Below are 27925 nucleotides of genomic sequence, written 5' to 3'. Positions count from 1 at the left end.
TTTTTTTTTTTTTACTATGAGCTTGTTTCATTTAGTGCATAGTATAGGGGTAGGCCAATGTATTTATTCTGCATTTCTGAAAATAGTGCTAATTATAAAAAGGAAAAACATGAGCTACCTATAACTAGAGAAATTGGCAGTTAATAGGAATTTGCTAGTTTCATCTTCTCCCTGGAGAGTAACATCCAAGAATATGAATGTGTACCCTATTCTGAAAAATAATTCTAATTTTTGTTTGTTATATCCAAGTATCTACCTATGATATATGACAAGTCAGTGTTATATTTCACCATAGAATTACACAACTAAAACCTAAAGCCTCCAAAGAATCTAAGCATCCATACAAATGGTACTTTCTGTTTACACCAAAAGTACAAATCAGACAAAAGAGAACCTTTGCCACATAACACTAAACTCTCGAGCCCTTCAAAATATATGAAGTCAAGTATGTAAAGTCGACTTACCCAATTATGAAGTATGTCAAGAAGAATTAAAAGAAGTTTTGCCAACAAGGAAGGACTTTAAATGTATCAAATCTTTCCTTCAATAAAGATGGAAAGGAATAAAAGAAGGCAGTCAATAAATAAGGTCAAGGAAGAAGATTCCAGTGCAGATTATGAAGCAAGATTAAAGGACTGAAGATCGTTAAAGCAAACAAGTACAATGATTTGAAGATTACCAAATCGATGCAGTCCCAGAAGGATCCAAGTATCATATGACGCATAAGAAATAATTTATTTTTTTTGAAACTTGTGGTCTAAATAAAGATATAGACAATTGCGTGGGCTATAAATTATCTCACTAAGAGTAAAGTGAGAAGTTTAAAGCTAATCTTTTTTCTAAATATAACGAGATGTATCCTTTTTCGGACAAATGAAAAAGGAAAGTGTGCCACATAACATGGGATAGAGGGAGTATTAGAATGAACATATTTGATGCAATATTAAGAAACTTCAGTTAGCAAATTTTCAACTTGATGACAGCTGTACAAAATTTGGTATCCTATCAAGGAAGTGACCGTGCCTGGCAACTTGGGTCTCACAAAAAGACCTAAGACTTGCTTCCAACTTTTCACCAGACTGTCATGCTTAATTAGCTAAACTAAATCAAACAAGGGGAATCTCATGTGTAGCAAATTCTCAACGATTGAACCAAATTTTCAATGGGAATTAGTTGATGAAAACCTTTACCATAAAATTTCTGACCTTCAAACCATAGACAGGTGAGGAACTTTGATAACTGGAGCGCGATAAGAAACTGGAATCTGCATGTCGTGTTTGAGAGCCACTGGAATTAGTTTGTGCACTCTCGGGTGAATGAGTTTTGAGTCTCAAATTGCTGTTCCTACAATATGCTCCGAAGTATGAACAATGCTCACGTACTAAGGATATTTGAGGAGTTGCAGGCAATAAATGGCCTTCTGTGCTGAAGATATACCTTTAAAGAAAGTTCAACAAAAACCACCAAATATTATGAGTAAAAGCATCTCTGTTGGGAAAGGATGATGGTGAATAAAAAAAATAGAGGAAATAGAACAGAAAGTAGGGATGGCAATGGGGCGGTGTGGGGCGGGGGCGGGGTGGGTTTTTCTCAACCCACAAAATTTTTAATCCGCCCCGCATGACATTTTTTTTTATTTCGCTTCTCCCCGCACAAACCCACATAAACCTGCCCCGCATAAGTATTTGTTCTTTTTACTTTGTTATTTACACGTGATATTACTTTTATACGTTAATTTTGAGAAATGGGTTTACAAATTTAACTGTTATAAATGTTATGAAAAATACTACTTAAATAAAAAACATATGAATTTTTTAGTGGTCATTTAAATCTTTAATGTACACAATTCAAATTCAGTTAATAAAAACACTTTAATTAATATTGTTGAATGTTGATTAAAACCAAATATAAATTGGTTGAAAATAAATTCAAAACAGTGATATTTGAAAAGATTGAAGTCCAAATGGGTTTTGTTGCCCAGATATGTGATGCCAGCGAAATTGAATTTTCAGCAATTTGTTTCAACCCGCAACCGCCCCGCCCCGCCCCGCTTAAAATTTTAAAATATTTGTTAGCACCCGCCCCTCACCTGCCCCGCCCCATTGCCATCTCTAACATAAAGTGGTAAGTTTTCTTCTTTTTCCCTTAAATATATCTCTTTTTTCCTTTGTGTGGATAGAGGAGGATGGGAAGCACAAAAACTTTAAAGAAATGCTAGATAATAAATACGAAGGATGCTATAGGCGTTTTACTTGTACGGTCCATTCTCAACCAGGTTATCTGGACCAGCAGCTAAATCAAAAAGAAGCCACAAATATTTAACCTGAAAAAAAGAGTAAAATATCAATTAGATCGATAGATGGACAGATAGATAGAAACATAGATCTATTATAGATGATTGTCAATAATAATCATGCATTTGTTCAAGTCAATGAAAACAACACTTCAACCGTTCAACGAGAGAGCAGTCTCAAATATAATACACATTGCTTTTGTTTCTTTTTTCATAGATAAAATAAAAGTAATAAGACATAAACACCAGAAGGTTACTTCTCTTGTACTAAGATCAGATGATAAGATCAGCCTCACTATCATCCATAGCACGTGTCTTTACTCATCAAAACAGTGAGTAGTTTAATGAAAGGAAAGGAATAACAGATGTTTTAATGATAGCAGGGAAAACATATTTCATGTTAAATCTAGATGTTTGAAAAGTCTATACTTATGGTGTAGGAAGAATATTGTACAGGATATAAACTCTATGTTAAATCTTTTGCATTCCTTCAACATGTAGAAGGAAATTTTCAAGTTTGTACTCTTTCTTTTACCTTCTTGATACTTTTGAATGAAATCTATTACCTTTTACATCAAAACAGTGAGTAGTTAACAGAAGATAAGCGTGTATGCACACAACCGAGAAAGAAAAAAAAAATTCAGTCTAAACATGATTACAATTTAGCTAGTCTATGTTAGATAAGAAAACTATATAAAGAATAGTGGATTACTTGTTAGGACGTGGAACATGTTTACAATCAAAAGGAAAAGTTAAGCACCTCAATCTAGTATTTGAAGTCAAATGAAACTGCTTTAGATGACTAACAACAGACATTAGTTGCACAGTATTAGGTCCATGAATAAGAGTACTGGATATGGTATCATATTAATTGTGCGCCAACCTGATTTTGCTGTCCCTCGATGACTTTTCAATTAGGATCACTGTAGAAATAACAAGAGAAATGATAATTGCCTTAATTATGTCACTAAGTTAGACGCCTATAAGATGGCCAACCCAACCCTACTTTAAACATCAATGCCACCTAAGTACTTCACGAGGTTTCACAACAATGTTTTGCAGGTTTTGGTGTCAAAATTGCAGGGTGTAAGCCAAGATTTATAGGGTTAGGAAGCAGTAGAAGACCTGGAGAATCAGAGAAGCTGGAGGGGCTACTAGTTTTCGTCAATTTGGCTGAATCCTGCTGCAAAAGGACCAAAGATGCTTGACACACAAATTCAAAGTAAAACGTTTGTGCACTAATGAAAGGACTAAAATTGAAATTAAGAAATAATTCAAGAACAAATGAAAATTTTATTTTCTTGTACTTTTACTTTTTAACTCCACCTATGTGACCTTGCTCACATTTGTTGGTCCCAAACCTGGATAAAGGAGGAGGGTTGGAGTAGGCTGGAAGCCAACGTAAAACTTGTCAATTCATGATAAATCCTCATATAAATGAGGAAACATGGTCGATGAGGATTCATATAGCCAACTCTAACTTGTAGAAACTGAGGAATAGTTGTTTTACTGTACTTTTACTTTTTCCAGTGTTTTATCTCTTCATATACCCAGGAGTAGAGAGTACCCAAAGGATAGTATATTTTCATGTAGGTAGTCCCTCATAATCGTATCATATCATCTGGACGAACACAGAAATAAACTGATATACCACAGATAGAACATGGTCAAATAAAACCGAGCCTTGTTCCTTACAGTTTCTGCCAAGAAGAAGCTCTCCATGTGATCTTCTTGTTTGTGAAATTCAACATCAGATATATGACAATATCCACAAGTGCATCGAGCACCATATTGCAAGCTAGCAAGAATTTCCCTTCCAGCATCAAGATACCTACATCAAATGATTTAAAAAGAAAATTAAGGCTCTAAATCTTAGTCCGTGTGTTGATTAAATTGCTGCCCATGAAGCGACAGCATCCAATGAAGAAAGAAAGAGAGTTTTAAATCCTTGATCGAAGTTTCAGGCAGTATTTAATGACCATGCAGCTTACTCAGACAGTGCATAGTCATTGATCGTTCTCTCATCCTTTCTGCAATCTCCTTTTTATTTTTGGAGAACTGGAAGCAAATTAATTTTGACAAGCATGTGAAAGTATTTATGGTCATAACATTTAATTAATTTATGATTTTTTTATATTGTACACGGTTGGCCTGAGATGATTTAAATGAAGAAACATGGTCGGTTCATATAGCCAACCCTAAATTGTGTATGGCGGAGACGTAGTTGGTAACAAGTTAAGTTTACCTTGCTTAGGAAATGATAAATTGAGCACAGCTAAGACATGCTTCGCATGAATAACTCAACTGTTAGGAAACATTCAACAATACTAATGGAACAAGGAACGTTCATAGTTCTTTTATAACTTCAAACGCATTGTTGCAGACGTTTTGCCGCTACTTGCACTTGGTATTTACAATGTAAAACCTGAGAACTTAAGCCCGCTTCTTGACATACCCACTAACTCAGTGAGGTTACTTAAGCTTGCTTCATGACCTATCATATGGGAGCAAAGAATAAGAATGAGGGTATCTGAAATGGTTAGAGAGGTTTGAGAAGAAGCTAGCAATTAAAAAGAGACGATACATAACTCTGGGAGGGGGACTCACACTCATGAATGCTGTCCCAAAAAGTCTGCTGACATATGAGAGAAGGCTTGATAAGTGAAGGAGAAACTTTTGGTGAGAGGGGGGCAATGAGAAAACAACTTCCCAATGGTGTAGCAAAGTGATACAGCAAGCAGGGTGGACTGGGTAATAAGAAACTTGGTCTAATAACAACAGCCTGCTGCTTAAATGGATGATATAACTTGGAATCAGAAGATTCAACAAGTAATCAACGCTTGATATTAGTGTAGAAGGTTCTGGTGTACAAAGCCTGTGATAAAAACATGAGGGGGAGTTGAGAAGAATATCAGAAAGTTAAGGGAGCAATTTACCACACATTAGCTTCTCTATTGGCAACGTGGAAAAGTTGAAATTCTGGCATGATACTTTAAATGGATAACATACCTTGAAGGATGAGTTTTTGATTTATGTAGTTTTGCATGGAGAAGAGAGAACAGAGTCGCACTTCGCTGGTCTCAAAATGAATGGAATTGTCATTCAGAAGGCATTTTGAAGGCTGGATATAGAAGAGATGTTTCAGCTGCCAATAAAGCTGGAAGGAGACAGAATCTATCTGGAACCAGACAAGCTGATATGGAAGGACAATAATAGTGGAGTGTATTCTGTTAAGTCAGGCTATAGTAGATTAACTTCATCAGTAAAATGCAAAAGATAATGGTCACACGAAGATCATTTGGAAGACCAGGGTCCCTCCAAAGTGCCAGTTTTTGTTGTATTGCAACACCTGAAGCTTGCTTAGCTCACTCAAATCTCCAGAAAAGGGGCATAGCCATCTGAGTGAATTCTTCATGTGTAACATTGCCAGATTGCCTAGCAGCAGTAGAGTATGGTTTGATACTGTTTTGGGGTATGCTGGGTTATCCCAAGAACCATTAAGGAGGCCATGATAGGCTGGACAGAAAGGAAGGTGAAAGGAAGATAAAAGGCTTTGAATGACTACATCAGCCTAGCCTTTCAGTCCTTAGGAAGGAAGGTGAAAGGAAGATAAAAGGATTTGAATGACAATATTGATGCCTACACTTTTGGTCCTTCGGACAGACAGGAAATCAGAGATCAGCAATGCTTCAAAGATAAAGCAGAACCATTGATTGAAATATAGATGTTTGAGCTCTTTTGGCTTTTTCGTGTAGCATGCTGGATATATACGTGAGCCGAGGGTCTATCAGAAATAACCTATCTACCTTCACAAGGTAGGCGGAAGGCTGCGTACACACCATCCTCCCCAAACCTCACTTGTGGGATTACACTAGATATGTTGTTGTTGTTATGCTGGATGTATACGACATAGACACTTAACTTGACTTCCCCGACTCCTTTCCTTTTGTGGGACCTTGAGTTTGTACTGTGTATCTATTTGGATCTCTTGGGTGCCTCGGAGAAGTAAAAACAAATCCTAATTTGTAAAGTTACTTCATACACATCCAGACTCAAGATGCAGGCAATAACAAGTTGTCACAACTACTTTGGCAAAATCAAAGATAACAGACACCGGCCTGCATATTTGGTCCTTCCGACCGAAAAATAAATTAGAGACCAGAGATGCTTTGAAGATAAAGCAGAACCATAGATTGAAATACAGATGTTTGAACTCTTTTGGCTTCATGCTGGATGTATACGGCATAGACACTTTACTTGATTGACCCAACTCCCCCTCCTTTTGTGGGAGCTTGAGTTTTTGCTATGTATCTATTTGGACATCTTTGGTGCCTCAGATAAGTAGTAAAATCTTAATTTGTGAGGTTACTTCCATACACATTCAGATTGAACATGTAGGCTATAACAAATTGTCACAAATACTTTGGTGAAATCAAAGATCACAGATCTGTAAATCTACAAGGGCTGCTTATAGGAAATTAGGAATACTTATTTATACGGAATCTTTGTCTGGGTTTTTCTGGAATAAAAAAAACAAATAATAGGTGATGAGCATGCTTCTATGGACTAACAGATGTTAATCTCATGCAAGAAAGGTAACTCGGACATCCAATTGCACATGCCAAAATTTTTTGCCTTCACATGATATAATCTATGAAAAAGGCAGGGCAAATCAGCCAATGAATTATTATGAGTTCAATTAGCTAAAGACAAAGGTAGGCATAAGAAAAACAATTCAAGAGCAAACAAGCAGACCTAGGATCTCTGGTAGCTTTGTACAGCCAATAGGTGCTCTCAATCAATTCTGGACGCAGAGGATAGCTTTTCTGGCCTTGCTACAATGTAAGCAAACAACAATATGAAATTTAAGTAAGATAGTACTAATACAGAAAATAAACCACTCCAAAAAAGACCTCGCAACAAAAATCAGGTGCTCAGTTGGCACAAGGAGCAACAACAGAAGGAACAAGCTCAATGAAAAGAGAGATCAAGGAAATGGAAAAAAGACTGTGTTAGCCTGACTGCTTATATTTCACAGCAATGCGAAATGATCTATCCCTAAAACGATCCAGCCATTTCCAATCTTAAACATGGCTAACTTTATCTGAAAAATACTTGCTAAAATAACGATAAAGTGTCCTACAGAATGGTCCAATGGAAAAAACATTGTATGAGACAAAGGCAACAAAGACATCTCGATAAAGTTGGGCAAACAAACTTTTTGATGCATGAAACAAAGGCATCTCGATAAAGTTTTTTTTTTCTATTTTTGAGAATGATCAAAGGCATCTTGATAAAGTTGGGCAAATAAAACCTTTTAACGTATGTTTCCCTGCAATGCTAGCTAAGTTGGGCAACCGACCCATACAAAGGAAGGTTTTCTTTTAAGTGCATATAAGGTCAAACCATTATAATTTCATTCTAAAAGGCACTGCCTAAATCTGTCAGTTTACATACAGTAGGGCATCGATCAAAGAACTAGCACATAAACAAACTTCAGGTATCAAAAGAATTTAGACAACAGCAAAATAGTACTTGAACACTGAGCGTAGCTAGATTGAAACCCTCTGGGGTAAACCCATATCTTCTCCAGACGCTGAAGAAGGCAGCATGTGTTCTAATGGCAGGCTCGATATCCCCTGCCAGAACCTTTCAACAAATACATACACAAAAGTTAGTTCTGTCTAGAATTAATATTGAAGGAAAAAAGTTGGTTTGCTAACTATTAAAAGAAATTGTTTGCTTAGGTGTGAAATATCTGCATAAGCAAATCACCTGAAGACCTGGCCAGAATGCCTGTAAGCTGTTAAATAAAGGCCAGACAAGGGCAGCAGAATTCATATTTACCTCTACATACCTACATATTGAAAAAAATATTTGCTTAGAACTTTTAGTTCTTGAGAAGAACAGAAAATTAAACCTTGGTGCAGGGTGAGACAAGACTCTAAATTGTAGAATACCAACTTGTAAAATGAGAGGGTACAAGGAAAATATTGTCTTGAATTGGTTATTGACTAAACAAGGAGGCTTCCTATGCCTTAGTCTATGTTCAGTAAAGTGGGTTGTAATTCTCTATTTCTGTGTAAAATAATGGAAGTAATTGTTATTTTACAATTAAGTAGAGACTGTTCTAAACTATCCTATGAAATATGCTACAAGACGTATTCATACTAAAACTAAACGAGTCTAGACAAGTTGTAAATCGATATACTTCCTAAAAAATAACTATATTAGTTGTCTTGAATTTCAGCAGCAATGCAATATAGACACAGGGTTTTCTGTAGTGAATTCAAGCCTTAAAAGGAAGATTACTTGCCAAGGATCATTAAAGAGATACTTCATAGCAGCCTTGTAAGCTTCCTGGAAGATGAAAAGATATTCTTCATCACCAAACAGCAAATAAGCCTGAATTAAAAATGTGAATGAGTAGGTTAGGATAAAGAAAACCAGAATATACATACAAATCATATATATAGGACTTCAGACAGTGTGTTAAAAGAAAAGAAGCAATTAAACTACTTGCCCATTTCAATCAAAGCAGAACTTCCCGTTGTTAATTACAAGCCAAGAATAATGCCAACAAAAAAGTTTTTGAAACAAAGGTACTCCGTAAGAATCTAAAGATGATAGTAACAATATTATCTGATCTCATCAACCATGTCATAGCCAAATTTCCTAGAGGTAGATGTCAGAAAATAACCATCCTATCAACATCATCTCCTTTCCTCTCCACCATCCCCCTCCACCTCCCAGGGAAGTGCAAGGAGGTCCTTTCTTAATACAGCTTCCCATCTGCCCAATAGTAAAATACATGCAACTCTAGTTTTCTGCCAACATAATCTGTAATTATTCATTTTTTTGAAACTAATAATCTAAAATTGCTCATTATTTTCCACCTTCAGATTTTTTTCAATAAGAGATGAAACTAGTGTTGAACTAGGTCCAAAGAATGAGCACTATCATTGAGTTCAACCTAAACGGTAAATACAGATAAGATATAGACTAGTAACTAAGAGCCCATTTGGGGTTAGCTGATTAAATGTAATTGTGAGAAGAGAACTCAGCATGATTATTCCCACAAGCTATTGGGGTTTAAAATCGCTAAGTATACATGTCCTAAAAGGGAAAGGAAATCAATACCTAATCACTACAAATCAAGCTAGAGTAAATCTAGGAGGAAATCAAGCTAACTACTATATTTACATATGCTATAGAATATTCCTAGGATTCTAACATTCCCCCTCAAGCTGGTGCATAAAAATTCTATGTACCAAGCTTGTTACATATATAACTTGTTTTGGGACCAGCTAGGGACTTGGTAAATATGTCTGCAAACTGATCACTTGAGCTTGACTGCACGAACCTTGTGACTATGTCTCCTAAAAGTACTTTTTCTCTAACAAAATGATAATCAATCTCTATGTGTTTGGTCCTCTCGTGAAATACTGGATTCGATGCAATGTGAAGTGCAACTTGATTATCGCACACAAGTTCCATTCCTTTAGTATCTCCAAATTTCAACTCCTTCAGTAGTTGCTTGATCCATATGAGTTCACATGTTGCCACTGCCATAGCCCGATACTCTACTTCTTCACTAGATCTAGCAACCACATTTTGTTTCTTACTTTTCCAAGACACCAAATTTCCCCCAATATCCAGAAGTGGATCGTCTGTCAGAGGGTGACCCTGCCCAATCTGCATCTGATATCCAACAATTTTCTCATGTCCTCGGTCTTCGTAAAAAAGTCCTTTCCCTGGAGCAGATTTTATGTATCGAAGAATGCAAATAACTGCATTCCAATGACTATCACAAGGAGAATTCAAGAGCTGACTTACGACACTTACCGAGAAGGTAATATCAGGTCGAGTCACTGTGAGATAATTCAACTTTCCTACGAACCTTCTATATCTTCCTGGATCGTTAAGAGGTTCCCCCTGACCTAGCAGGAGCTTAACATTTGAATCCATTGGAGAATCAATAGGCCTACAATCTATCATCCCTGTCTCTTCAAGAATATAAAGTGCATACTTCCTTTGTGAAATGGCAATTCCTGATTTGGATTGAGCAACCTCAATCGACCAAGATCCTTAGTTTGAAAGTGCTGGAAAAGGTGATGTTTCAATTTGGTAATTCCCTCATCATCATTCCCTGTGACAACTATGTCATCAACATACACTACCAAAAATATGCACAAACCTGGAGCAGAGTGACAATAGAACATAGAATGATCAGCTTCACTTCGTACCATGCCAAACTCCTGAATAACCATGCTAAATTTCCCAAACCATGCTCGAGGAGACTGCTTCAGGCCATAGAATGCTCATCGTAGTCTGCACACCATGTTACTAGACTCCCCCTGAGCAACAAAACCAGGTGGTTGCTCCATATATACCTCATCTTCGAGATCTCCAGGAAGAAAGGCATTTTTAATATCCAACTGGTAGAGAGGCCAATGACGAACCGCAGCCATGGATAAAAAGAGATGGACTGAAGCAATCTTGGCCACTGGAGAGAAAGTATTACCATAGTCAAGACCAAAAATCTGTGTATAACCTTTGGCCACTAGTTGAGCTTTTAGGCGATCAATCTGTCCATTTTACTGTATATACCCACCGACAACCAACTGTAGATTTATCTGGAGGTAGAGGAACAAGCTCCCAAGTACCACTAGAGTGTAAGGCAGACATTTCTTCGATCATAGCTTGCTGCTAGCCTGGATGAGAAAGAGTTTCGCCTGTAGTCTTAGGAATAGGCACAGATGATACAAAGGCAGATGACAGCTCAAACAGTTATGAGTAGAGTGATTACCTTTTCGAGTGGCAATGGAAGGACTCCGTGTAGACAAGTCCTCAGCATGCAAGGATTCTGGCGGAGGGCGTGAATCATCTGGGCGCGGACGACGATGATAGGTTAATAGTGGTGGAGGAGGTAGATGGAGTCATAGGAAATGATGTGAAAGGATAATGGCGGGATCTCCAAAAGAGGGAACTGGTAGGACCTCAGAAATGTCTAATTGTTTAGCAGAAGAGGATGTAAAGTAGGTCTGACCTTCAAAAACAGTAACTAAGGTATCGCTGAAGGTCAGGTGAGAAGGATCGATATTCCTTTTGTACCCTTGAATAACTGAGAAAGACACATTTAAGAGCACGAGGAGCGAATTTGTCTTTTCCTGGAGTGAGTATATGGACAAAGCATGTGCTCCCAAAGACGTGTGGTGGAAGAGAGAATAAGGTTGGCTTGGGAAACAAAACAGAGTGAGGTACCTGATTATGAATAGCAGAGGAAGGCATACGGTTAATCAGATAACAAGAAGTGAGCACTGCGTCCCCCCAAAATGGCAATGGAACATTTGCTTGTATGAGAAGAGTGTGTGCAGTCTCAACAATATGCCTATTTTTTCTCTCTGCAATCCCATTTTGTTGTGCAGTGTAAGGACAAGATGTCTGATGAAGAATTCCATGGGAAGACATAAATTGTTTAAATTGAGATGATAAATATTCACGTGCATTATCACTACACAAAATGCGAATATAAACACCAAACTGGTTTTTTATTTCAGCACAGAAAGTTTGAAATATGGAAAATAATTCAGAACGATCTTTCATTAAGAACATCCAACTGCACCTTGAGTAATCATCAATGAAAGTAACAAAATACTTAAAACCCAATGTAGAACTGACTCTACTAGGACCCCAAATATCAGAATGAACTAAATGAAAAAGAGACTCTGCGTAGTCCTAATAATCGTGCAGAGTCTCTTTTTCATTTAGTTCATTCTGATATTTGGGGTCCTAGTAGTGTCAGTTCTACATTGGGTTTTAAGTATTTTGTTACTTTCATTGATGATTACTCAAGGTGCACTTGGATGTTCTTAATGAAAGATCGTTCTGAATTATTTTCCATATTTCAAACTTTTTGTGCTGAAATAAAAAATCAATTTGGTGTTACTATTCGCATTTTTCGTAGTGATAATGCACGTGAATATTTATCATCTCAATTTAAACAATTTATGTCTTCCCATGGAGTTCTTCATCACACATCTTGTCCTTACACTGCACAACAAAATGGGATTGCAGAGAGAAAAAATAGGCATATTGTTGAGACTGCACGCACTCTTCTCATACAAGCAAATGTTCCATTGCCATTTTGGGGGGACGCAGTGCTCACCTCTTGTTATCTGATTAACCGTATACCTTCCTCTGCTATTCATAAACAGGTACCTCACTTTGTTTTGTTTCCCACGTCAACCTTATTCTCTCTTCTACCACGCGTCTTTGGGAGCACATGCTTTGTCCATATACTCACTCCAGGAAAAGACAAATTCGCTCCTCGTGCTCTTAAATGTGTATTTCACGGTTATTCAAGGGTACAAAAGGAATATCGATGCTTCTCACCAGACCTTCAGCGATACCTTATGTCAACTGATGTTACTTTTTTTTTAAAGTCAGACCTACTTTACATCCTCTTCTACTGAGCAATTAGACATTTCTGAGGTCCTACCAGTTCCATCTTTTGGGGATCCCGCCATAGTTTATCCTTCCACATCATCTCCTATGACTCCATCTACCTCCTCTGCACCTCCACCACTATTAACCTATCATCGTCGTCCACGCCCAGAAGATTCACGCTCTCCGCCGAAATCCTTGCCTGTTGAGGACTTGTCTACACAGAGTCCTTCCATTGTCACTCGAAAACGTAATTGCTCTACTCGTAACCCTCATCCTATCTATACTTGTTTGAGCTATCATCGTTTGTCACCGGTCCATTCTGCCTTTGTATCATCACTATCATCTGTGTCTATTCCTAAGACTACAAGTGAAGCTCTTTCTCATCCAGGCTGGTAACAAGCTATGATCGAAGAGATGTTTGTCTTACACTCTAGTGGTACTTGGGAGCTTGTTCCTCTACCTCCAGATAAATCTACAGTTGGATGTCGGTGGGTATATACAGTAAAGGTTGGGCCTGATGGACAGATTGATCGCCTAAAAGCTCGACTAGTGGCCAAGGGTTATACACAGATTTTTGGTCTTGACTATGGTGATACTTTCTCTCCAGTGCCCAAGATTGCTTCAATTCGTCTTTTTTTTTTTTTTTTATGAAGTAAGTAGATTCATTTCAAGGCATTAAGAAGATGCAAGCTTTACAAGGATAGATCAGTTAATCTCACAAAAAAAGGATTTGTAGCCTCTTTCTAAGCTATAGAGCTAACAAAATCCAGTTCTAAATTATTTACAGGGGTCAGTTTGGACCAACTAAAAAGGCTAACTAGACAGCTGCCTCGCAAAAGATCTCTAGAAGTTGAAATTCCATCAAAACATCTTTTGTTCCTCTCTGTCCATAAACACCAAAAAATAGCACCAGGGATCATCATCGACATACTCTTGATGGCTTTGTCAACATCCCATGAACTTTAACTTTCAAGAACATCCCTAACAGAGAAAGGCATGACCCAGGAAAGACCAAAAAAACAACAAAACATATTTCAGTCCATCACTTTTTATCCATGGCTGTGGTTCGTCATTGGCCTCTCTACCAGTTAGATATTAAAAATGTTTTTCTTCATAGAGATCCAGAAGATGAGGTATATATGGAGCAACCACCTGGTTTTGTTGCTCAGGGGGAATCTAGTAACATGGTGTGCAAACTACAACGAGCATTTTATGACCTGAAGCAGTCTCCTCGAGCATGGTTTGGGAAAGTTTAGCATGGTTATTCAGGAGTTTGGCATGGTACGAAGTGAAGCTGATCATTTTGTGTTCTATTGTCACTCTGCTTCAGGTTTGTGCATATATTTGGTAGTGTATGTTGATGACATAGTTATCACAGGCAATGATGATGAGGGAATTACCAAATTGAAACATCACCTTTTCCAGCACTTTCAGACTAAGGATCTTGGTCGATTGAGGTACTTCTTGGGCATTGAGGTTGCTCAATCCAAATCAGGAATTGTCATTTCACAAAGGAAGTATGCACTTGATATGATATTGATTAGGTATTGATTTCCTTTCCTTTTTAGGACATGTATACTTAGCTATTTAAACCCCAATAGCTTGTGGGAATAATCAAGCTGAGTTCTCTCTCAAACTCTTCTCTTCTCACAATATCAAATGTAGTCCAATATTATATGACAACACTTCTTAAAGCATTCACTCCCATAACATTGTTGGTCTCACAACCGCTCTATAGAAGGATGTGGTCAGTGCAAAGCATGGGATACAGAGTCATTGGTGCACTAGTCTTTCAAGAGCACCTTATGGGGTCGGAGTCTGGAAACACATAGGCAAGCTATGGGAGGAATTTTCTCAGCATAAGCGCTTCACAGTGGGTAATGGACTCCATATCAGATTTTGGAAATATAAATGGCTCTGCAACACAGTTCTGATGGACGATTATCCAGGTCTTTTCTACTTAACCAGGGATCCAGACTCAACAATTTCTCAAAATAGAGATGGAACAACCTGGAGCATTATGTTTAGAAGAAATATGCAGGATTGGGAGTTTAATGAGCTGATCAAACTACTACAGACTCTACAGACTCTCTCTCTCAACACTCAGGCAACAGATCAATTCAAATGGGGCACTACAGGAGCAGGGAATTACACAGTGAGTGCAGCCTACAAGCAGTCAAGAGCACTTAATGCAGTCACTGACCACTGGCCATGGAAGCTAATTTGGAAAATCAAGCTACCGCCCAAGATCATCTGTTTTTGCTGGACTGCAATATATGAAGCATGCCTAACTCAAGACAACCTCTATAAAAGGAAACACGTCATTGTGAATGGATGCTACTTATGTCAGAAAGCAGCAGAGAGCAATAGACACTTTTTTTTGCATTGTACTGTAACAGCAAATCTGTGGAACATGTTTTACTCTCTTTTTGGACTCAGTTGGGTCATGCCACATAGTATCAAAGAAGCTTATGAGAGTTGGTGTTGCTGGAAAGTTGACAGCACCATCAAAGAGACTTGGAAGATGATATCTGCAGCGATTTTTTGGAGTATTTGGAGGGAAAGGAATAGAAGATGTTTGAAGGTCTATCAACTCCTTTACATTCTCTCAAAGCGGAAGGCCTTATGTGTCTGTACAGTTGGGTCAATTTGTCCTCTGTAGATTCTCTGGATAGTTTTTTGAATTTTGCTGGCACCTTAGTTTTAGCATAATTGTACTAGAGCCAGCAGACCAACTGTTTTTGCTTTACTTTTGTAACTAATTTGCATCTTCTTGATGCCTTCAATGGAACATTTACTTCATCAAAAAATGAGATAATAATTCTTATGAGGCAATCCAACAACTAACGGAGTCCAAAATTAATCTATCAATCATCTAGGTCTCAACCCCAAACTAGTTAAGCCAGTTACACGAATCATGTGTACCCATTCTACTCTATAACTAAGTCCAGACTAAACATATCTAGAAGCAATATCAACAGCAGAAAAGTTATTACGATCATTACTTTGCGCTAGTTGCCAATAAGAAATGAGCGTTAATGATTTACAACAAAGAAACTATGCGTAAGTGCAAATTTAGGGGTCGCTAGGCTGCGGATTAGAGAGGAGTTATTCATGTATTAAAACCTGCATAACTCTATACGTTGTTTGGTTACAAAAATTGGGAAAAATAATCTCCACATAGAATCTAGCATAAGTTATACCATGTATTGTTGGTCTTTTCTCTTTCCACATAAAACATAACATTGCTAATGCAACGTTTGGTTCATGTCTCTTTTTCCCGGTAACTAATGCATATATAAGTTGTGAGAGAATCTACATATTCTTTTATGCAGGGTTGAACATGGAATAACTAAATCCTGCATAACTAAACTATGCATAACTAATCCCAACATTACTAATACTTGCATAACTAAACCTTCCTTTACTAATACCAACATAACTCTAACCAACAACCGAACGACCCCCTATTCTTTTACTTATTTTGTGTCACAAAGAAAGTAATTATTCCGTACAGTTGAGTATTTACCTTTAGGAGATATTCATAGAAAGAGTCTATACTCGTCCCTATCCCAGCATCCTGCAAAGAAATGAACATTTTATATTGCTAGACTACAAAGGGAAAAGCGAAAGAAATGCAGGAAATCAATCTGCATAATACAAAGTTGCAGTGCTAAAAAGAAAATGGAAGTTCCCGAGTCCTAAGTGGAGATGGAATGACTAAAGAAGCCAAAGTGGCAGTGTGTAGTTGAAAACCGTTTCTTTAAGATATTCAGCTTTGAGTCAACCATAACCGTGCAAATGTCTAGGTTCTAATAATCTTACTAACAACAGGACTAGTCATGAGATCTAATGCCAAAACACTAATGAGAAGTTACGAGATCTAAATATTTGAGCAAATAAAGGATGTTTACACTTTCTGTTAGATAATTATTCATAATATTCTCGTCACTTCATCAAAAGAGAGGAAAAAAACGATCACATGAGAATTATACAGAATACACTATTTAAGAGAAGTACTATAGATATGCATAAGAAATAGCTAGCAAGTTACAGGACTCAAAAATGGAAGTAGATATTCTTAACATAGTTGTAGTTCAAACACCTCAATATTTCAGACACCATATCAGTAAATTCAAAAGAGTTCAGATGTTCCTGATTTTCTCCTCTTTTTAAATTTTTGGATTCTGTAGACAAAAAGACTAAACTGAAAGACAATTTTTTCACTTTCAAAACTTTGTGGAAGCAAGGAGCGATTTCGAGCAAGAAGAGGTGTTTGTCCAGCCTAGAAACGGCAATTTCAATTTTCAGCCCATATTTATAAAAATCAGTCCATTAACCCTCATTAATGAGTTTGATCACTTATAATTTAGTTGGGTAAATATGAGTTTCAGTCTATTTTTAACCCATAAAAATATGGACAAAAATAAGAACTCACTTTTCTAATACCCAAAATCAGAGTGGCGGCAAGAAACTTTCACGTCCTATTTTGCAGCATTGTTTTGTTATATATACTCAAGGAGGAAAAAGGGGAACTTGCATCTCAATAAAAAAGGAGATATTAAAGGAGTGGAAGGCTATTGGGCCGGCCCAACTATAGATGCAGAGATGCAAAAGCTTTCTGAAGGAGACCCCAATGCTAAGTTGTCTCAGAAGCCATTATTGGCTTCCCAAACACAAGAAGATTCTCTAGACGAGCGCGAGGGAGACACAGATGATGAAGCCAAATGCACGCGACCTCTATCTCTACTCTCTCTTCCCCCTTTCCTCTTCGATTTCTCTATTGGGTGTTCTCAAGATTCAGGTTTCTATTCCCCAATTAGTAGCGACACTTTGTCACTACCCTGGTACGGTGACAGTTTGGAAGAGAAACAGGTTATTTCACTCCCGGCGGTTACTGAAACCTCTCATTGGACCAAGATAGTGATGACTAAAGCTTATGAAACCTTTGGGATCAATTCAGTGGGGTTTGAGCACGAAATCTTCGACATGAAACTGCGAATGGAACAAAAGAGGAAGCTGAAGTTGAAGCAATCAAAGGGGAAAGGGAAACAGAAGAAAAGATCAAAGGAAAAGGGTGAAGTTGCGGCCAAGAAGCTGCAGCACAATTAATTATGAGAATGGACAAGGGCAGGTTCCGCAAGGCTTTCTCTGAATGAAAGCAAAAATTATAAACTGGAATATAAGAGGGCTTAATGATATAAGCAATAGAAGCACCATCAAGCTACTTATTCAAAAATGGAAGCCTGATATTTTGTGTTTACAGGAAACGTAAGCAGAGTGTTGTTCTGTGGCAATAGCAAGGCATATTTGGGGATCAAGATGGGTCGAATGGGTTGAACTGAAAGCAAGTGGTACCACGGGTGGCATTATTATTTTGTTGGACAAAAGACAATGGAAATGCTTAAACTCTTACCAGGGGCAGCATACACTTTCAGCTATATGGGAGGGCTTGCAGGTGGATTTCAGATTCTGCTTCTCTGGGGTGTATGGGCCTCACGCAAGTCTGGAAAGGCTAGACCTATGGGATGAGTGTTGGGTCATAGGTCGTGACTTTAATGTATGTAGATTTGAACTTGAGAGGTACAATTGTATCAGGAGATCAAAGTCCATGAAAGACTTCTCCGAATTTATTCAAGACATGGGTCTTATTGATCTCCCCTTACATGGTGCAACTTATACATGGACTAGGGGAGAGGACTTTCTGCAGGCTTCCAAAATTGATAGATTCTTAATTTCCCCTGAATGGAATGAATTCTTTGGAATTGTGAAGCAGGTGGCTTTACCAAGGGCTCTCTTTGACCACAGGCCCTTACCAATAGAGAGTGGTGATTGAACTTCTGATCCTTCCTACTTCACCTTGTTAAATGGGCCAAAGTCACTTCGCCAAAACAATATGGAGGATTGAGGATCAAAGACTTGGCTTTACATAACAAGTGTATGCTATTTAAGTGGTACTACAGATACAATCAAGAGGCAGTTGGCTTATGGACGGAAGTGATCCAAGCAAAGTATGGCAGTGATAGTCACGGTTGCTCTAATCAAGTCAGTACCTCTTATGGCGCAGGGATTTGGAGAGATACAAGGAACAGTGGGGAATCTTCTTCAGTGATGCTTCACTTAAGATGGAAATGGGGAACATATTCAATTTTGGAAAGATATTTGGCTTGGAAACATTCATCTAATGAATGCTTTTCCAAGCATCTTCCAGATTGCATCTAATCCAGACTCAACCATCTCACAGTACAGGGAAGACAATGTGCAGAATCTGACCCTAAGGAGAAATCTTAATGACTGGGAGTTAGAAGAGTTATTTAGTCTCATGGCCACCATTCAGACTAGTGCAGTCAACAATCAAGGCAGGGTCAGACTTATCAGACTTATCTGGAGAAATAGCATGGATGAGTTCTATTCAGCTAAGTAGGCTACCTACAATAAAGCTCCAAGAAGACCTTAATTGACCAATGGCATAGAAACTAATCAGGAGAACTAAGTTGTCACCTAAATTTATTTGTTTTCAGGTGGATTACTCTAAAAGATCCTTGCTTGACTCAGGATAACCTCATCGTGTCCTTCAAGTCGCACGTTGCTTTCTACCACATTGTTTCAAACGAAGTTTTACCATAACATTCCTCTAAGAACCATATGGAATTGAGGAGGAAATTCCAAATAGTCAATAGATGCTATATGTGTTTATGAAACTCAGAATCTATAAATCACCTGCTTCTTCATTGTAAAGTTGCAAAAGACCTATGGAACATGTTCTTCTCACTATTTGTACTCACTTGGGCAATGCCAAGCTCACTGGGAGAGGCTTTTGTGTGTTGGAGTTCTTGGAAAGTAGGGAAGTTCATCAAGCAGATCTGATCTTTGGTTCCACCCTGTATTTTGTGGTGCTTATGGATAGAGGAACAAAAGATGTTCTGATGGCACCCCATGTCCCATCCCTACCCTTAAAGCAAAATGTTTGATTACTCTTTTTGGTTGGGTTGATCTCACTCCTGTACTTACTGTGGATTCTTTTCAGGAATTTACCAACTCCATAGATCTCCATTGTTAGATGTTTAATAGCTTTTTTTGCCTTGCTGGGGGCTGATGTTTTCTTTCTTTTGTAATCTGTGCATCTGCATGATGCTTTGTTAATGATATTTTTCTTATCTCATCAACCAAAAATAAAAAATGATTAGACTTGGCAATTGAATTTTGTTCAGAGTGGAACATAATTGAATAACTATTTTTTTAAAAATCTTCTGCTTTGTTTTCCAAAAAAAAAAACAGATCATAGAATTAAAAAATCATCATTAAATGCTCTCAGGCACTTGTTCCGAGGCATCTTCCTAAAGTTCCTTCTGGGCTTTGTGAATCCTATTCCGGTAGACTTTGTCCACCGGAAAGCTCCCTTTTTTCTTCTTTCTCTTCCTAGTTCCTTTTTTCTCTCTCCACTCCGTTCCTCACGAACAGAATGGACAACAGAATTTATTTCCGATCAGAGGGGAAGTTTTATGATATTATTGAATCACAATCAAAAGCAGAAATATGGTATGATTGGGTAGAAAGCGGTAGATATCATATGAGGAGAACGGTTTTGAGCAAAGGGGCTCTTATCTGGATTGGCAGGAGACCCAGCAAAGCATCGGGAACCAGAGGGAAATCTTTCAAAACTTGGAGATGCAAAGATTATTCCACAAGTATTTTCCTATCTCAAAAATTTAAGAGTGGTGGATTCTTATCATTGATAAACAATTAAGGGCAAAGACAGGCCAATTATTATTCTACCAGAAAATATGCATTTAATGAAAGGATGGGGATGCTTGCAGACATACTAAATTCCTTCATTAAAGAGGTCCAACTACCACAAGGGAGTATAAATACACAGGAGAGGCAGATCTTGCCGCAAACAAAGGGAAAAGGAGTTACATGAAAATGCTACGTAAGAACAAATGGACACAGAAAAAAACAGAGGTATCTGCAGTCTGCAGAGGAAGATGATGATGCCGGCATGATAAAAGCACAAGCTCATTTTGCTGGCAAAGACCAACTGGGCAGAAGTCTAGTGGGGTATTTTGCTGGTAAAGAAGATACCCCTACTAGAAACATAGATGATGGGCACAACAAGCTTGGAAAGGAGCACAGGGAGTTATGGTTTACGACATGAATGGATTAACGTTCCTTTTCGAGTTCCAATCCAAAAAAGCAGCTGAGCATGTTCTGATGGGAGTTTGGAGGAGACAAGAAAGCAGACTAAATCTGCAGTGGTGGTTACCAACAGCTGCGTCATTTCCTAAGAGCCACCAATTCGAATGGTGCTGTATTCGAGTTCTGGTGTTACCCCTCCATCTGTGGTCCAGATCGATGATGAAGAAAAAAGGTGAGAGATGCGGGGGGTGGATTGAAACAGAAGAGGAAACTGACTTGAAAAATCATCTCCAGCGGGCAAGAATAAGAGTTAAAGGACCGGCGACCAAGATACTGACATCTCTCTTGACTCTCAACTATGCCCAAATCCAGACTAGTCAGACTCAGCAATAAGGATACCCTATCATCATAATTTGATGCTTTTATACCAGCCATCAACCTTCTACAGTGTGTTCCTCCTTTATCCAAGTGAAACCAGATATACTTTGCAAACTCATACAAGATTTTTGCAACAATCGTTAAGAATTAACGTGTGAAGCTATTGTCTTATCTATTAAAAGCAATAAGGATTTCAAGTTGTGTGACATCATGAATCAAGTCAAATCAAACGTCTTATCATAATAACAAAATGCATATCCTAGTTTTAAAAGAATGTGACCTTTTGTGTCCATTCACCCGAAAAAACATCTATATGAGCACCAACTAGATTGATCTTTGACCGGCGAGCCCATAATCCTCGAACTGCATTCTTTGCAACTTGCTCAAAAACTGCATTTTCATTATAACAAGAATAAGCATAAGTTCCCAAAGAAAAACTGCAAGAATTACCTGCGCAATTTACCAAACACACAATGAAGGGAGAAATATAACGGCTGATCAGAAAATTTTAGAAGGTCTGCTAGTTGAGGGCTTGAGAAATGAGATTTGTGTCCGAACTTTAACAGTCCACATTAAATGTTAGAATGGAGAGAGTTGACTATTCTTAGAGACTCGGATGAGTGCACAAACTTTAATGTTAACTGTTAAGTGACTACAAAAGAACTCCAGACATCTAATTGGGCACCTCCCTGACTAACTTACCAAACACCTCAAATCACCCCACACACCAAAAAAAAAAGTCTTGCTCCTTAACAGGTTCAGGCTTTTCTTTTCCTACTTATTTCAACCAAGTAACTTCCAAAGTACAAAAGAAATTACATAATGTTGTTCAGGGAATAAGTAAAACAATATACCTAGTCATCTACCAGCACAAAAAAACAAAAGAAAGTCTCAAGCTGTCGAAGAACCCTAATAATATCTAAGATTTGTTGTCGATAATGCAAATAATATCTAAGATTTGTTACTAAACCAAGTTAGAGAGTAACAATAAAAGACCAAAGCCCCAATCAATAGTCCTGTGAAAATCAATTTAGATCAACCTTTGTGTTTGCTCACTGAACTGTCATAAAAAGAACAGTTCTAGCATATAATTTAGGTGCAAGATGCTCTTTACCGTTCACACACACTTGAGAGATCCTTAAACAATATAACCCTCAACCGTAGATGTACAGAAACCATACTAAACAAGCATTTTAAGAGAGAGTTGTTCTTTTATTGTTCCAGCTAAGAGCAACCAAAAGACAAGTATCAGTATCTTTTTAACCCTTCTCTAAATATGCAGATGATTTTTATAATGTGTTTAAAATTCCTAACAGTAATGCTATAGTTCTTGAACAGTCTCATAATTTCTTTTTCCATTCCCTTTGTAATAAAAAAAAGAATCCACTACAAGGCATATGCAGATTCATTCTGGAGTTTTTTCAGTCATTTCCATTCCTCACAATATTCTCTCTTTTTGTCATCTGCTTTCTTTCCTCTCAACAGTAAGCATATTTAATGTTGCTCTTTGTTTGAGTACCCATATCTTATCCATCATTAGAGCAATAACTGAAACCTCACTCTAACTCTCAAACTTTCAAAAGATCCACTGGATTTCGAAAGATATACTCATTTTTCCTACATTACATGCTCGCTCGTGTTCTTTCCAACAAGGATCTAAGTGTGTAACCTTACATTCCGCTGAAACAAACTCCTATACATGATAGGTTTGGTAAATCTGAACAAAATACTAGAGGTCCTCCTGACTAAGATCAGAGGTTGAATAAAAATTTGATACATCAGATCAAGAGAGTAACACTTACTGGGATCATTAGTTAAGCGGCTGAGTATCCCAAATTCTAATGTCAGTGTCCCTCCACCAGCAGTTGATGTTATCTAGGCACCCAAAAATATAGCTTTAGTATAGGGTGATGATGTGTGTGCATATCTCAGGCAAGAAAAGTTGATTAAGAATTAAAAGAAACTGGACTATCAGACATCTATAAAATGTCCATGGCATGCACAACACATCTCATTTGAACATACACAGTCCACCAGACAATTAAACAGAATATTTTCATATATCACTTTTCATGACTAACGTCAAGTAGATTATGTCTTCTCCTGTCATACTGGTTCTCATTTCTCATGCAGGCCATCAACCAGGTCAAATCTATTAAAAGTACTGAATAGTAATCCTTAATTCAAAAATAGCAGTCTGGTGGCTGTTTGCTCTAGCCCCATTCATGTCTGTCAGATGAGATAAACAAGGATCATCTCAAGAGGGTCCCTGGTGTTCTCTTCTTTACTTCTGTTTTTTCTCTTATGTTTCTTTGGAAGGAATAGGGAAGCACAATGCCGCACAAGATGTTTCCATCTACAAAGATTGTGAATTAAAACAATGCATAGAACAAAATATCAAATCCACCAGGCTGGAAAGAAAAGACATGCATGTTCATGTAGAACAAGGACAGTCACAGATTCCTTTTCTTGATAAGTTAATCTGAAGCAAGATTGAATACAGAATGTCTGCTCCATCTCAACCACTGCCACACTAGACATAATAACACTGTAGAAAGAAGTCTTATACAGCACGGGAAAGAGAAAAGGAGAATACAAAGAGGATATGCCTTGCTTTCATTTTCATCGACTCCATGCAACAAATTTACTGATCCAAATGGAATTCCTGCAGCAAAAGTAATTCAGATTATAAGACAGGTAACATCTTGTTACGAGGATAGAAAAGTGTTAGATTCAAATGCACACTTCAAAAACCTTAGGCTTTTATCATTAAATACTTGTGTGGGTCATAAAATATCCAACAAAACTAAAAACCAGAAAACTCTACTCATAGATCTACTTTGGTGAAGCAACTGGAGATTGTCAGGCTGGACAAGCCTCATGACAATCCAAATCCAATAACCATGAGATGAACAAGCCTAGGATCTTTATCAAGCACCTCAAGCAATAATATCTAATTAATGGACATTTTTTCGCTGACAAGATTAATAAGTATTCTTTCCATGACCCGTTGTAATTGAGAAAGAGGCTTCAAGCTGAATCAGTTTAGGCAGAACCGGCAGATAGTGGAAGTCGAGAGCTACCTATGCTAGTGCTAGCTGGGATAGTGCAGAATTGATTCCACATTCCATTATGATAGACCACTGAGGGAGTTGTCTCTGAACTCCCTTCAGATGGTGATCAATCTTTGGCAATTGCCACTAACACAATGTCGCTACCCTGGAACAGAAGGAAGATTACATGTGGACATCCAGATAAAGCTAACATCAGGTGAAGTCTCTAGAATAAAAAAAAACGTACTCAAGCTGGGCAAGCAACAAGGAGTACACATGGAAGGTTCTGAAGAAAAACAAGCTTTGCTCCAGAGGATTGAAAGGAGATGGGTGGAAGAAAAAGTGTAAATATCTGCGGTGAAGAGTCAAGGCTGCTCCAGAAAGCATTAGAATTTTGTTTTAATTGTACACGTTATCAAAAATATTTTGTTTTAAATGTAGGGACATTCCTGTGAAGGGGCGGAAAAACAATTTCTGAGAAATAAAGAATAAGGAGAACACTGAGAGAATTTATTTATTTATTGACAAGGTAAATGCTTTTATTAACAATTGGGAAACCCCGGATGCAAGCCATTTACCAAAGGAGAGAACCTAAATCAAAATATGGTTCTCAACAAAAGTGGTCTAATCCTCTATACAAATAGGAACCTCATAAGTACACCAAAAAGAAACTACAGACAAAATACTACTTTGCATTTTTACAAAATCTTGTTACACCCTCAAAGACCCTATTATTCCTCTCTTTCTGAATGACTCACATGATTGCTAATGGGGCAACGCTCCATGCCCTTGAGCATCTCTTCGGCTTCTATGGGTCCAACTTTGCAAAGCTTCCTTCATTGCACCTGGCATCACCAATTGCATCTCAAACCAATTAAGGGCCACCCTCCATAACCGGCAAACCACCTTGCAATACAAAAGAAGATGGTCTACATTTTCACCTTGACTCTTACACAGAAAGCACCAACTAACATATGTGATCCTCGTCTTTCAAAGACTCTCCATTGTTAAGTCGCCCCCGTAGCTGCCAACCGTACAAAAAAGCTAATCCTCTCTAGGGATCCAAATGAAATCATGGGGGAAAGAACATTCCTCTCTCACTAGTAACCTCTTATAAAAAGAGCTAACTGTGAATAAACCATCTCCACTGTCCCACCACCTCCATACATCCAATGAGTTGTTTGGTGAATTGAGCCCATACAACAACTCAATCAAAACTGTGGAATTCCATCTCCCAATCGTGCAGGTTCATTATGAATCTTAAGTCCCAATGGAACATGCCCTCATGAGACCTACCAATTTGTTGGACTGTCATCTCTTTTTGGAATCTTAAACAAAATGTCCACAAAAAACCCCCCACCCCTTCATGATACTCCTCCACAAACCACACCCAAACGGAGTTACAATGTTCCTAGTCCTTCAGCCACCATACCATATTTTTCCGCAACCACACCGCTCCAAAAATCATTCTCTTCCACCCCAAATCTCCAGATACACCTCCCTAACAGAGCTTCATTGAACACCTTGAGATCCTTTACTCCAAGTCCACCCCATCGCAACGGAAAAATAACAACTCTCCAATTCACAAGATGATTCTTCCTAATGTCTTCCGCTTAGTCCCAAAGAAAGTTACGTTGTAGTCTTGCCAAACTTTCAGTCACTTAGCCCAGAGCCTGTTGAAGAGACATGAAGTATGCTGGAATGCTAGAAAGAGTGCTTTTGATCAGAACTTCTTTACCCCCTTTAGACAAGTACCTCGTTTGCCACCCCACTAACAGCTTCTCTACTCTCTCAATTCACCAAATTCCACACGGATTACCATTTACCACAACAAAGAATCTGGCAGTAGAAATGCAGAACTTGATCCATCTCTTCCATTTCTCTCCAGAGCCCATCTTCAACATCATGAAATCCAGGAACTCCCAATTCACACGATCGTACGCTTTCTCAAGGTCCAACTTACATAAAATACCCAGAACCCCTCTCTTCTTTCTTGCCACCAAAGCAACATCCAGTATCTGTCGTCCTTTCCATAAAAGCGTATCAACATAGCCTCTAGATGCTTACTATGCAAAGAGGTACTGGAAACCAACAAACACTTATTTTTGCATTGCAAAGTAACAACACAAGTATGGGCTTTATTCTTCAATTTAGCTAGCCTAAACTGGTGTATGCCAGAACACGAGGGGGGGCAGCAAGAGTCAAAAGAAGTGGTGGAGGACAGTACCTGCTTGTATCTGGTGGAATATTTGGAAGGAAAGGAATCAGAGGATTTTTGAAGGAAAAGAATGCTCAATACAGAAGATTAAATGGAAAGTAATTACTTCCTTAGGTTTTTGGTGTAAAGAACAAAATATAGAAGAGGAAATCCAATTAGTTGATTTCGTAGGTTCTTTGTAAGTATTTCTGTTTCTTTTTTCTTCTTTTTTTCTCTCTTCTCTGTTAATACTTTTTGGAGGTGGCCAGCATAGCCCTTAATGCTGAGGAATACAAGTTACCCGTTTCAAAAAAAAAAAAGTGTTCTGAGAAGAGGACACTGTCTCATCCAAGACCTTCTTTAGTCTATTAGAAGGCACCTTAGATAAAATCTAATAAATGCTTCCTACCAGGCAAATAGGTCTAAAATCCTTTATGCTCATCACACCTTCCTTCTTTGGTGCAATGGTAATAAATAGTTAGGTTTAGCTTGGTTATACTTTTAGAAAGTTTATCTTGGTTATTATGTTAAACTATTGGATTTTTGAATAGTAATATATACCTATTTCAAAATAGTTAGGAAATCAAGGTTACATAATTACAAGAAAAAAATCTCCCTAATTGATTACAACATATCTACAGTAACTACACACTATTCGTAACACTATTACTCAAGCTAGTGCGTACAAATTGTATGTATCAAACTAGTGACATATAGAACTAGTTTGAGGCCAGTAATAAATTTAGTGGATATATTTAAGTTGATTATTTGATTTAACAAACTTTATGTCAATGTGTCCTAAGAATATATTTTCTCTAAACAAAATGACAACCTATCTCTATGTACTTTCCTCTCATGAAACATCGGATTTGAAGCAATATGAAATACAGCTTGATTATCATACACAAGCTCCATATGATCGATCCTTCCTGATTTTAATTCTTTCCCTAGTTGTTTGATCCATATAAGATTATAATTCAATGTTATCATTGCTAGATATTCTGCTTTTGCACTGGATCTTACAACTACAATTTGTCATTGCTCGTCTGAAATCTAAAGTGCCTCCAACTAGAAATGCAACATTTGGAAGTATGAACGCCTATCAGAGGATACCCTGCCGAACAACTGCAATACAAATGTTCATAAGCCTAACTAAAACCCAAGAGCTATATCATGAGGTCAGAATTGTCCAAGACAATATAGAGACAAAAATCCATTCAACTAATGTTGAATACTTAACCCCTCGTTGCATGTCTAGAATTGGATATCAGAGCATGAAAACTTAAAAGGAGGTCCAACATTGAGAAACACAACAAGTATGGGACTGATTCTCACATCATGTAAGAAATGAAGAACACAAGAGAATATTGACAGAAAGCTTAGCTTAACTATTCTGTCAAGCTATACACACATTTAAAA

The 27925-nt window shown here is 37.8% G+C and overlaps 1 protein-coding gene across 2 annotated transcripts in view; it reads right to left on the bottom strand.

The window, feature by feature from the left end:
• LOC125872085 (alpha-mannosidase I MNS4) overlaps window positions 1-27925 on the bottom strand; it is a 34808-nt gene that overhangs the window by 1655 nt on the left and 5228 nt on the right. The window contains exons 6-16 of one of the 2 annotated variants that reach the window (XM_049552762.1): window positions 23866-23921; window positions 23059-23131; window positions 21537-21646; window positions 16272-16322; window positions 8610-8698; window positions 8069-8150; window positions 7829-7942; window positions 7049-7128; window positions 3989-4124; window positions 2253-2323; window positions 1191-1437 (exon numbers count right to left, since the gene is read on the bottom strand). In XM_049552762.1, coding sequence (XP_049408719.1) covers window positions 1191-1437; window positions 2253-2323; window positions 3989-4124; window positions 7049-7128; window positions 7829-7942; window positions 8069-8150; window positions 8610-8698; window positions 16272-16322; window positions 21537-21646; window positions 23059-23131; window positions 23866-23921 — 1109 coding nt within the window. The remainder of the gene's footprint in view (window positions 1-1190; window positions 1438-2252; window positions 2324-3988; window positions 4125-7048; window positions 7129-7828; window positions 7943-8068; window positions 8151-8609; window positions 8699-16271; window positions 16323-21536; window positions 21647-23058; window positions 23132-23865; window positions 23922-27925) is intronic. The other variant, XM_049552763.1, reaches the window with a different exon arrangement.

Source organism: Solanum stenotomum, chromosome 8, assembly GCF_019186545.1.
Source record: "Solanum stenotomum isolate F172 chromosome 8, ASM1918654v1, whole genome shotgun sequence".
Taxonomy (NCBI): Eukaryota; Viridiplantae; Streptophyta; class Magnoliopsida; order Solanales; family Solanaceae; genus Solanum; species Solanum stenotomum.
The sequence above is the reverse complement of the archived record's forward strand: the minus strand, read 5'-3'. Positions and strand labels throughout refer to the sequence as shown.